Source organism: Opisthocomus hoazin, chromosome 4, assembly GCF_030867145.1.
Source record: "Opisthocomus hoazin isolate bOpiHoa1 chromosome 4, bOpiHoa1.hap1, whole genome shotgun sequence".
NCBI classification, from domain to species: Eukaryota; Metazoa; Chordata; class Aves; order Opisthocomiformes; family Opisthocomidae; genus Opisthocomus; species Opisthocomus hoazin.
Window position 1 is genome coordinate 47,027,794 of NC_134417.1, and position 13,190 is coordinate 47,040,983.

At 42.6% G+C, this 13,190-nt stretch overlaps 1 protein-coding gene across 2 annotated transcripts in view; it reads right to left on the minus strand.

Annotated features, from left to right (window-relative positions):
• SH3BP5 (SH3 domain binding protein 5) overlaps positions 1-13,190 on the minus strand; it is a 52,994-nt gene that overhangs the window by 35,526 nt on the left and 4,278 nt on the right. For both annotated transcript variants that reach the window (XM_075418910.1, XM_075418909.1), the window contains exon 3: positions 4,900-5,028. In XM_075418910.1, the coding sequence (XP_075275025.1) occupies positions 4,900-5,028 (129 nt within the window). The remainder of the gene's footprint in view (positions 1-4,899; positions 5,029-13,190) is intronic.

Sequence of the window (13,190 nt, forward strand, 5' to 3'; positions counted from 1 at the left end):
AGTGAACAGGACACGTTAGCTGTCCCTGCTGAACACAATCTGCTTGTCCATCAACTGCATTTCCTCTCAGGTATGCCTAGACTTCAGCAGGAAAGAACCATTGTACATACAGATTCCAGTGTGTTTTTCCAATCCTTTTGAGATAAAAGGGTGCTGCTTAAGAAAATATGCCAACAATACGAAAAGATGAATTAATTGTAAAACTGAACCAGGAAGGCTGAGCCAAGAGGAAGCAGAACATACATACCCTTCAACATAATGCTCTCTGAACACTTGCTACAGATGGGTCCCTTAGTGAGAGATACATATAGATACGACCTAGCATAGATCTTTCATCTATTTTCACATGAATCAAGTTTTCTGACACTCTTTGCAAAAGCTAAATGAAGTGGGTGGGTTAGGGGAATGCCACAAAGCAAAACCATGTCCCTCCACAATAAATTCAGCTGAGCAAAACATCCGCACCTACTCCCACTGAGCCTGTCCTGGAGACTAACTCTGTAAAAAAAAAATAAAAAACGTTCGGTAATAGGAGCTAAAGCTTAATTAAAAGCTACACTCCCAGGGCTTTTATTCAGGTTAGGGTCATTACAAATGCACGGACTGTTTAATTTGTGGGGGTGGGTGAGAGCACATTTTTACCAGATTTTTTTTTCCAGCAGAACCAAATCAGAAAGACAAGTCTTCCTGTTCAGTTTGTCCCTGGGCTCACAAGTGATGACATACAGATAACAGTGTTTTAATGGCACCTCTCACCCAATGACCCCAAAGTGCTTTTACTTCCCGTAATGAACTCGGCTTCACAGTAGCTTGACAGCTCCATTTTACATGGGAACTAAGAGAGAGATGAAGTAATCTATCTATGCCGCGCAGCAGCACCAGTTCAGCTCCCACCAGCCCAGTAATTTATGCAATAGACCACACTTGCTTTTGCACAGCATCCTGTCCCAGAGCATGCTTTCACTAGGGAGGTAACACACTTCTCTATTACCTGCTCAGACACTATTGTGGACAACATTGCAAAGGCGCTTTCCAGCCCCAGCCCTGCAAAATGCTAAGTCAACAGTGTCACAAGACACTCCTTACCTTAGAGGCTCAAGACCTACACTGCTGCTTACATTATTAATGTTTCCTGGCAAATTCACCCTTCTTCCCCGTTACCTATGGGCAAGAAAAGTCAAATTCTCTGACTAGTTAACCAGGGAAGCAGATCACTAGGGGGAAAAATCAAAGATAATACAGACATGAGAAGACTGATCTTCCCAACACCTAGAACCTGGACCACCTTCTGGATTACAGGAATTTCTCATTGCTGCAGTGTGGTCATTGCTTGTATACACACACAACCCTCAGCTACATGCCGAGGTTCTTGCATTGAACATGTGCACTATGACATAAGAACAACATGAAAAGAGAATATACTAAATGCAAAAAAGTTGTTGCAGCAGAAATACATTAAAATTTGATTAAACAACCAGTTTGGATCAAAATGCTCCAAAACAGTAAATGCATCAAAATGCTCCCGTAATCAACATGAAAGGCCCACTGGTATACCAAATGAGGAATCACAACAAAGTTGTCTTGGCAGAAGCTGCATGAAGTCTGCAGGGGCAGGAATATTAGCCAGTGCTCACTTCAGCCTCAGCAAAAGCTACATATTACTGCTTCGGTGCCAACAGACAGCATCCTGATTCCCCATGCCACCACTTCAGAGGGCAAAGCACTCAAATCCTAATGCTCAGGGAACATTGTTCTATTACAGCAAAGTTTCACTCTGAGACAGACCAAGCTGAAATTCTCTTTCATTACACAAACAAGATGCTACAGGACTCTTACATGGGAGAATTAATTTGTTTTGAATTCACCATCTTCTGCCAGCACAGGATTGCACAAGATGGGGATAAGGGTGAAGAGACAAAAGGGCTCAAGGTCCTAAAGCTTCTCCGGGGAAGCACTTGACTCAGGGACCTGTCCTTTGCTGACCCCACATCAGTGCCCCCATACCATTTTAATGGGCTTTATCTTAATAGATGAAACAAATATTTCCAGAAGAGAATCATGCTTGTGCCAAGTGAAAGCAAACTCCTCATTATGACTAAATACAGCCTGAATCAGCCAACTCGCCCCACAATTGACATCATAAATGCAAGTAACTCTGGACAACTCCTGCATTTCTGCCAAACTAGATGTCATTAATTATGCAGCTCTGTTCCCAGAAGACTTAAATTTATAGGTCATATTTTTACTTCCCTTTACCAAGAACAACAAACAAGAATTTATGCTTTCCTTTCTCTTACAAACAGTCACGCATTTTTCCCTTCTTGTTTAATTAAAGCTATTTCAACCACCAAGAACCTTGTGCCTATGTTTTCAGAGGCAGTCTAATGGCTCTAAAATAACCGTAAAGACAGAAGGTGGAAGACAGTCTTCATAGGCTAGATGTTTTTATAAATTTGAATGGAAAAATATCAAGCTATTCCCATGATTTCTCTACAGTTTTACAAATCAAAGTACAGAAGAAAGATGCAGGCTGGCACCTAAAAATAATATTCTGGTCCTTTCCTCCAGTTTCATATTTCCCTACCCACCCACACCTTCCCTCTGCTTTAATGTAGCAAATTTGCTCCCAGTTAAATGGAACTTTTCTAGACCAAATTAAGACTAGAAAAACTCTTTAGGCAGATGCTTTGCTGACAACCGGTACCAATTTTTCCAGTCTCCTGGTTTCTCCGGTTTCTTTTTTTTTTTTTTTTTATTAGATAAACAGCCAAAGGGAAATCACAGACCATCCCCCAGTTCCATCTGCTGAGCACACACAAAGAGGGCGCTCTGTTCCACAACCAGCCCCATTAACACAAAATGGAAAAAAGTTAAATGAACTGTTAGAAGGGGAATCCCTGTTTGTTTTTTTTTAAAAAAAAAAGCTTTCAAGGAATTAAAAGAAAATTGAGTAGCAAATTATCATATCTGGAATAAATCGCATTTAAACCTAGCTTATGACAGAATGGTCTGGGACTAAAATATGGTTCTCTCTAAGAAGTGCAATACCACTATAGTGATTCCACAAATCAAAGTACCTTAAGCGGTTTGGGGTTTTTTTAGTGCTCTTGTAAAGCACCTTTGAACCAGTATGACTGAATAGATTTGAGAGGCAGCAAAGACGCAGGAATAAAAAATTCCATTTTCAGGACACAATCTGCTGCCAGCTTCAGGACAGAGGACAAAGTTCACTGCTCTCAGTGCCTGACATTACAAACTTCAAAGTCATCTGATTTTTTTTGCACTGTAGAGTATGCATTTCTACCATTGACTTTTCCAGTTCTATGCATTCTGTGCCTTACATAGCTATTTATAGTAATAAAAGTTCATACTCGAGGCTGGGTTTGTGGGAATATTTTTCTTTTTAAATTGCACATACTAACAATTCCTTGATCTTATTTCATTGTTAACTTCCTCTTTCTCTAGCTTACTAGTGGTTAATATCTAGCACACACCAGAGGGCCCACGTGTAGGAATTGCTTTCAGAGCAGCTACCGATACCGTGCTTCTTGTGCTTTGAAGCAGAGTTTACCTATTTGCCACGCCGCTTCTAGTCTGAAGGATTAAGCCTAATAACCCCCATACATCACCCCCACTGCCTGAGACAACGGCTCCAAAACAATGCTGTACAATTTAAAGGATCAACATGGTCACATATTATCTCGCGTACCATATCCCATCAGCCCAATTCCCTCTTCATCAGCTTTCAAAGCTATGAAGCTTGCGTTCATGCCTTCCTTTCCTGTGTCTTGTTCTGAAGATGTGTTCTCTTCTTTCCCCTTCTCTTACCCTGCGAGTTTACCTTCTGCCTTTTGGCACACACCCACACTACTTCTTCTCATCCCTCAACCTCATCCCCTACCTATTTTTACAAACAAAATCCTTCAGTAATTTTCATGTATTTCACACATGCTACTCCATCTCTCACTCTCCATTTGAACACAACTGCATCCTGGCTATCCAGCCACGGATGCCACCCCACACATCCTTCCAGACAAGCACAGAAGCAGCCACTCTAGGCAACTCTTTCTCTACTTCTGCCTCTCCCTGCCTCGAGAGAAAATAGAAGTAGCACCCAGGAACAGCCTCCTCCTTAGGGAAAACCAAAACGCCTCAGATACCAGCACAACCCATTACAGACATCAAGCACAAGCACTGCCTAAGCCACCACACACTCAACTCTCAGCTACTTTTTCCCTGAAAGTGAGAAGCTGCCTGACATCTCACAAGCTTTCTTGCTTTCTCTGCAGCCAGCAGATCACACCCTTACTTCCACACCGGCCTATCAATAATCAGGTAATAGCTGGGGCAAGCGAGGTAAGGTTCTGATGACAGTACAGAAAGCAGAGCTCAGTTTCTCTCCACACCAACACCCTTTAGAGCCACATTTAGCACATTCCTGCTTCAGCACAACCCAATCAGCACCAAACCCTGAAGGGTTCCCCACTCCAGCCTCTTTCCCAGTCGCTTCCAGTTGCAGCCATTTAGCTGCTGAGCATTTTGCTTTAAGAAAAAGCAGATACACGAAGTCTACACCGTATTTTCAGGTAATTACAACTATTGACAGGAAAGAGAAGGGCTCTGAAAGGCCACTGATAATGAGAGGAGAACAGAACTAGTCTTTTGCTATTGATTGTGTCTGCTGTAGCTACTCCTGGACTGAAGAACACGTGCAGCCACGGCTGTGAAGTAATACATTTTTGCCATTGATTCACACGGCTGACATGCAACTCAAGACAGAGACCAGTGTCAGCCAAGGGCATATGCTATGCTTAAGACATTATTAATAGCAGGAAGGCAATGCAATCAGTATGTGCTCTCCAACTATCAGCACAAACTTAGAAGGCAGAAAGTTCTCACCTGTCTGGCCACCCTCCGAGCTTCCCAGTAAGGTTTAGAGTCTTCTACAGCTTTTCCAATCTTCTTTACCAGTTCATCCAGTTTTACTGTTGCTTCGACCAGCACGGAGCGGAACTTCTGGCGTGCATCCTTCAAAACGTTGCAAAAAGGAAAGAAAGGACAAAGACAGATTAGAGCTTTAAAATTTATTTCTACCTGTTTGTTTCTACTTTCAGGTTGCTCTTTAGATTCACACACAAGCCAACACATTCAAAACAGTTACTGGCAATGGGACTAAGCCAGAATTCTTCAACAGAGGTAATAGCAGGAACCCAGAACCGCATTCAAAAGCTAGCATCCTGGACACCAAATCTTTGTCTTTCAGAGACAGCTTTTATACAAAGCCTGCAACAGCCTGTGCTAGATGTCACCTCTGGCAGGGTTTCTCAGAGAGGAATAGCTTGTAAATTACTTGCTTGGCGAGGAAGCAAACAGCAGCGTAACAAGTTCTGAGAGAGTTCAATGGCAAAGACATCTCATCTAGACAACGCTAGCATGGGGCTAGCAGGCAGGCCAAATCCCCACAGCAGGCTGGCAAACCAGCTGGAATAAGCATCTCCTCAACCTTAGCATGTCGCACCCCCAGTACCGTTTCCCCCAGAGACACCATTTCACAATGCAAACGAGGATGGACAGGATCTGCTTTCTGCAGGAAGAACTGGACACTTCCCACATGGTACACTTTCAAGTCAGCTCCTCCTTCCTTTTATAAACATGCCCTACTTACTTCAATAGCAACAACAAGCTTCCAGGCCCTCGTGGCAAGACTTCCTGTCATAAAAGCTCATCTTTTCAGCTATGGTTTGTATCAACAGGTAAGGACACTTACATTCCATTTGACTGTTATTATTTACTTCATTTAAGAAAAGTAAATTCCAGCTACTTCCAAACTGGATGAGCATGATTAGCTGAAGCAATTAAAATATTTTCTCTGCTCCACTGAAATTTGCACACCTTTAAGCAAAGCGATTCTCATTCAATCTCAGCATCGAACAGAGACTCTAAATCAATGGAATTGTTGCAGAGAGATGCAAATTCAGCTGGGACCTGGCCCAGGATTTAAGCTGAAGAGGAGCACAGGCCATGTGAGCTCTTGACAAGCCTTGTAATTCTCATTAGAGAGCAGTATGTACGCAGACTGCTGGAGTGACATGTTGATTATCAGGAAGCAGCTGGCTTGAAGAACTGTTCCAATTCAGGAGGTTTTTGTCATTATTGCTAAGGATTTCTAGAATGCACAACTGTTTATTCATTGCAAGAACTAAAATACATTGGAACCTACCACTATGCTCTCAGAAGTGGAAAAAACTGCAATAATATGTTAGTTGTTACAGAAAAAGCAACATACTTCAGTAAAAGCTTCTTTGCTTCCTTTTTAGTGTTATCTAAAACCTTAACCAGCATCAGTAATAGTTTAGTCCAATGCAAATAGCTTTGGATTCTTAAGGTACTCCAACTTGTTCTAAGGGAGTATTCAGATGAGTAACAAGGTCAAAAATCAAGAATTAAATGCATATTAACGTATTATTTTATTAACTCCAAGACAGTCAATCTCATTTCTTCGTGAAAGCCTGAAATGTGTCATTCAAACAATATGTATTGAGTCAATGATTTTCTCAGTGAGAAGAGTTTGAATATTTCCAATTAAAGTGCTGGATGATATACGGTTCACTGCTCAAAATGAGTTTCATAAGTAACTGAAATAAGACCGCAAGCATGATGACTGTATTGTAAGAAAAACGTTAAGCACTGAAGTATATTTAACAATTTTTTTTTCCCCATACAAGTGCAGAAATAAATCTAAAAAATCATTTCTAAATGAGTGAGCCTGAAGGTTTGTTTTTCACTTTCTTTGTGAAAGCTACATATTAGGATACTAGCCGTGGAAAGCAAATAGTCAAACAAATGTATATGCATTAAGTAAAAAAAGCCCTATGCAGTGATTCATCAAAAAATTCAGTTGCCATGTTTGTAAGATAAGCACTTGGCACAAAAAACACGTCACTACCAAATCTGTGCTTAGAGACCTAGCCCAATTTATTCACATGATAACTGGGTACACTCTTATCCAATAGGAAAAAGAGGACCAGCCTCCACCTGGAGTTTAAAAAAAGAAAAAAAAAAAACAAACACCACTAAGGACAGAACAGTCAGACCAACAGCAACTTCTGTTCCCGTCCGTTACTCTCCCACCAGCTCAGATGAAGCACATGCAAATTACTGAACTGTAACTAATCCTGTAGCTGGCACCTGAGGCACAGGTCTTGCAAACGGTTAGGCAACCGTTCATCCATGAGCACAGCCCCACTTCATACAGTAGCTAGTTACACAGAATAGGGAGCTCCAGCTGAAGAATACACTGGTGTCAACTTCCAGTACACCATTTTCCCCAAAAGATGCCTGCTTCCTATTTTGAGGCTTTATTTGGGTCCAACCACCCTCATGTCTTCCAGTGAAGAACAATAACAAAAAACAAAACACCTTAGAACTTCACACCCATGTCATCCATCACATGACTTATTTTAAATGACATTTATTCCCAGGCTCCTGACAGTCAGAAACACAAGCCTGCAGGCTCTGCCACCTTCTGCATGAGAGAATAAGCAGATGCTCATACTCTGCTGGGATCAGTCCCCTGACCAAAGGTTTCCAGCCATCCCCTCCGGACACAGCAACAAGATGGTGAGGTGTCTGAGGAGGTGTAATCCATACCCATGCCCTCTCCTGCACTACACGCACCACTGTTACTTTCCACTAGCCCCAACTACACTACAAAAGCAAACAATCCCACACTGTAGATCTACACCGTGTGTGTTCCAGTGGCAACGTAGTGCATTCACACCACCCGGCCTCCTCAATCCAAACCGATTCAGCTCTCATGGTCTCAGTGACCATGGCTCCCATCTGGGAGCTATGGCAGCATCTCCCGTGGGCAGGGGCGCAGCTCCCTCCTGCAAACACGCAGCCACACTCCATGCATTGGCCCTGCCACACACTGCCAGAGCATCTCTAAAAGTCATCACCCTTGGGACAGTGCAAATTTCCGCTGGCAGGTGCCACTGGGGAAGTTTAAATAAGAAATACCACTGCAGCAGCTATTTTTACTCTTCATGTGAAACTGGGGAGGTCAGAAGCACCAAGGCAATTGCACCAGGAGCACTGGGCTTGGCATGCTTGCTACTTGTGTGACATGAAAAGCACATCTGTGGTTCACGGGAAGGATGGGCCTGTGGTCAAGGCAATAACTTGGGAATCAATTTAATTCCCTGCTCTATGTTCGGCTTCCTGTGTTACTGTCAGTGAGACACTTCAACCCACATGTGAAGCAGTTAAAAGCTGTAAATCATCTTAATTGTGTTTTCTGTAAGAACACTCACACCAAAAACTTAGACGCTCAGGAACAGCACAGCAGTGCAGTTCATCCATGGCTCCCAGCACGACGGAAGCCTTACATCTGTTTTAGGAAGATAACCGCACCCATTTAGACCTACTTGTCAAATCCTCTAGCCTGATGTGCCTCCCTACAAGTGTTACTATTTAACTGCCAAACTCCTGCTTCATTCAGACCTTTACCTAGCACGCACGGGTAACAGAGAAAGGAAAAGTTGACAATTCCTGCAACCTGCTGCCGTGAGCAAAACCAACACAGTGCAGTATATGCCATGCAACTTTTCTAGCACAATCCTCAGTTCCTAGTTTCTGTATTTCAGTCCCTTGCAAGACGATGCTTTTCCCAGCAGAAATGCAAGCTATTGATAAAAGCAAGTATGCAGCCTTAGGTACAAACTCTGTAAGTCACACTCACCATTTCTGGGGGTTTTTTGGGGAAAAAACCCACATGGGTTTGTTTTTCTCATCACTGCACTGAATACACACACAGATCAGACAAACTGTAACAGAAGCAATGCAACTGACAAAAGACATCTCCAGCACCCAGATATTGCAAAAGCACCTTTCCCTCTCTACTCGCTCAGAATTTTCTGTGATCATTTTTAAGAACACCTCGTTACTGATTTTGCAAACAGAAAAGCGATATTAAAAGCTGACGGGTTAACATTTCCAATTTTTTCTCCCTCCTATTTGCTCAAATGAGACGATAATAAACCTTTTTAAAGCTGGGCAAAAGCCGGTTAAGGCACTTCACTCTCAACGCATGTCGCAAGGTGCCAAAAAAAAAGAAGTAGCAGTCAAAACTTCCCAGTGAAGTTACAGTCTTATACCCAGGCTCTCACGACCTAGGTGTTGGTCATACGCATGCTCCAGCAGGCACAGCACTTTGTGCATCACGTGAAGAGCTGCAGTTTACTTTTCAACACGTTGTTCTGCAGCTGCAGGAGCCCCACTCTCATCAACTTTCTTCCTGGGAACCCTTAGCACTTTTCTCCCAAATGACAGATGTCACAAGCACAGCTTCAGGGAGCATGCCAGACTTCTGCCCCACATATGCTTTTGCTGCAATAGTTCATTATTATAAGCAGACTTTGTTTCCAGTAACTTGCTGTTGGGCAGCGCTCTGCTATTGCACCAAAAGAGGGACCACACTTAACAACAGGCCATCCATACAGCAGCATTTTGTGGATCCACCCTCAAATGCGGAAAGAAACTAAAATACAATTTTACACTTACACGGCACCTGTTGCAGAATAAAGCACGCTCGTTTTCCTTCCTCCTGAGTGATGGTGATGAGCTAGCGTCAGACGCCAGATGACAGCCAAATAACTATTTCTGCCCATCAAATGAAGCATGTATCTTCAAACAATTTTCTTTTTAAAATGAACTTAACACATCACCTGGGTATGAAGCATCTTAGTACCAAGCACATCTAAATTTAATTTACAAAGTTTGTCTTAATGACCTTTTGGTGTGCAGAACTTCCAACAACCCCTTAAACCAGCCTGGGAGGTACATGGGAAAGGAAGCTGCTGACTGAGAGACAGGCTTCATCTATTTCCAAGAGGCAGGCAGTATCCATAACTGCCTTCCTCTGCTACAGAGACCTACCAACTGCAAAAGCTCATTTCCAAGTCAAAATACCATCAGTATCAACAACACCGAAGTGTGAAAGCAGGTGGGCTTCCTAATTACATACACATCAGATAGATGCACATGCATGTGTTCAGAAATCTACCTCAAGCAGGTTGATGACATTTTTAACATCTATTTCGTGCCTGAGCAGTTCAAGTAAACCAGACTGACTACCAAACCTTAAAAACAAAGTGCAAGGAAGGGGTTAAGTAACATCTTGATTTTTAAGCATAGGGAAGTCTTTTTTCCACACAGCTACTGATTTGCCATCTAAGAACAATAAAAAATGGTATTTAGAAGTTGCTCTAACCTCCTGCTTGCAGACAGTTACAGACCCAAGTCTACAAATACACTGGTATTTTTAGTCCTCTTAGAAGAAGGCAGAGGAAAGCAGGCAGGGGAAGGCACTGGGTGCTCCTTCCAAAACAGATTTCTCTGCCTAACACTTCCTTCCTCCCTTAAGCTAGAAACCAATCTCTGCTTCAGGAACATGAATCAAGTAAAGCCCTTTGACTCACTCGGGCGACAAAATCTTTCCAGGGCCATAGCAGAATGAGCCTTTCCTTACTCATCCATGGATGAAAGCAGAAGGCAAAACAAGCAGCACAAAACACAATCTACACGCAGAAGCCACTTCCTATGGAAACAAGTAGATTATAAAGAGACACAAAAAGATTTGTCCTGCTAGTGCTGGACAAATCCATCAAGCGTGTATGTCACACTCCAAAAACCAGCAGGAACACCAGCCAGTGAGCTGCTTCTCCCTTATCTGTGCACGCTTTTATGGACACTGGAAAATGCTGCACAGCGATGCTGAATAAGGCGGCAGATGTTTCTACAGATAGAAGGCCAAGCAGGAGTGGTCAGAATGAGATTCCTGCTACTGACAGGCCATTTTTCTAAACTTGAAGGACTGAGGACTTTTTTTTAAAAGCCTAGTTAACTTGAAAGATTGAGGATTTTTTTTTTTTAAACGTCTCTTGAAATTCTTGTGTGTGACAGGGTCAAAAGCTTGAGCTTTACCCCAAACCCAAGTATTTTAGTGAGGAGGTAAGAGCAGCAACTCTAAATAAAATAGCCCTTCCCCTTCTGAGAGGTGTTCAAGTGCTGACAAGGCTCACCAGCGAACGAGCCCCACAGCTGATACACCCCTTTCCTCTGACTCTATCCAACACCAACCCAGGGTGACCTTTAGGATAAATCCAGGACTAAAAGTAACACAAAGTCTTGCAGATCAGGGCTAGAGGATCTAGGCAAGCATCCAAGAAGGATCCTAACCAGGCCCTACTTAAAACAAGCAGAGCTGAAAGCAGCACTGTTCAACTCCAGTTTTCATGTGCAGTTGTCTCCCCTTAACAAATATTGGCAAGCTCGTAGCTTCAGCAACACAAAAATTCTAACAAAAACCACATTTGGGATAGCTGGGATTCCAGTGGTAATTTTAATGGTATGTGCTGTGTTTCCCCTCCCTGAAATGCTGCCAGAGGGTCTCTGGGTGAATTTGTTACATCTGAATCGTACTTTCAGGAGCCAAAGACATGTATGAGTTAGCTGGACTGGCGAGTCATGCACATTTGTTAAGTACATTTGCAACTCCTGATGCGATTTCAGATGAAGATGCATTTCAAATAAACAGGAAAAAAGCTCAAATAGCAAGGCGCCGCTCTAACTTGCATTTGGCCAAAACATACTTGTATCTCCACTGCAAGCTGTTTCCCCCACCTCTTCACAGACACTTCAAATATAAACAGGGACATTAGCAAAGCCAAGTGTTAAATCCCTCAGAGGACCCTTATTATTCTTTTGCTGTGTCAGTAATGCTCAGTGTTGCACTTAGTGAGAGCAGCTTTATGGATTTTAAATCAAGCCTAATCAAAGATTCATTAACAGGCAATACATTAACGCAACATATAACTACCAGCCACTCGGTGCCCTTTAGCAGCTCTGCAATTCCTGAACAGGCTGTGAGCATCATCAGGTCAAGATATTTCTCCAGGGTTTAATACGATAGGTCAAAAGAGCAAAAAACGAGTGATTATATCAAGTAAAAGAATAGATGCCCTCAACTTCAAGGTATCCGTTCAAGTCATGCCAACACATGTAAATCCATCCCTCTCACAGGTAGTTTGGGTGCAGAACTTTTTTTAAAACAGAAAAGAAAGGCAAGCTGGTCAACTTTAAGCAGAATTCCCCATTTTATCACCTCTGTAAGCAGCAAACACCAACACTTTCTACACTGTTCAAACACGGACATGCCTGCGGCTACACCAAGAGAGCGTAGTCTCAAAATCCTAGAAGCCTCTACTGATTTCAGCCCCATAACATTTCCATCGGATAAAGCAGCATTTTTATTTCCATTTTGCAGATGTTGACCTGAGGCACAGCGAGAACAAAAGCATGGGGGTTTAGAAGCATTTAACACCTACAGCCTTTTTATTTTTGCAGTTAATGGGAACTGGAGACAGCCAGCAGTTCCGTTTAGAGCAACTCGTGCAAAGCTACAGGAAGTCCAGAATAGACTCTCAGTACTTAGATGCCACAAGGTTACTCTGCCTGCTTATCAGAGGGGACATCAAGTCACAAAAACATGGGTGTCTTTTTCTGAACATCCTTCAAAGAAGTGTACCTTCTACTCAAACACTCCCATTGCTTTTCCAGATTATTCTAGGAAAAAATTCAACAGTGGGAACGTATGGACCACAAAGCAACGCTACAGGAAGCTGGCAATCTCGTGCTGTAAATAGCCTAACAATACTGTCTATGTTCCCATTAAAGCCAACTAGGATCAGATATTGAAAAGATGAAGGAAACAATAACAGAAGAATAGGATAAATATAACTTCATTGTCTGATTAAAAAAAATCCACCTCTTTCTTCTGATGAAGTATCTTGCAACAGCAGCAACACCACCAACTAGGAAGGGGTAGCAAGAGAGACCCAAAGCAGCTAAAAACAGCCAAAACAGCAAATCTTCAAAGGCAAACTCAGCGCAGCTCTCCCAGAAGCCCGCATTTTCAGCAGCATTCAAGCATTTCGGAAGTCTCTGAAGCAGAATGATCCCAGTTCTAAACTCCCTTTTCCAAACTCTGGATTTGTCCTACCAGGTTGCCTGGCAAAGCTTTTGTTTCTTGGCTAGAGTATGAACGCAGGGATTTTCTTCTAAGCACAAGCATTGCTTGGGGTTTTTTTTGGTTTTTTTTAAATATATTTCCTCTGGAAGGGTCTTAA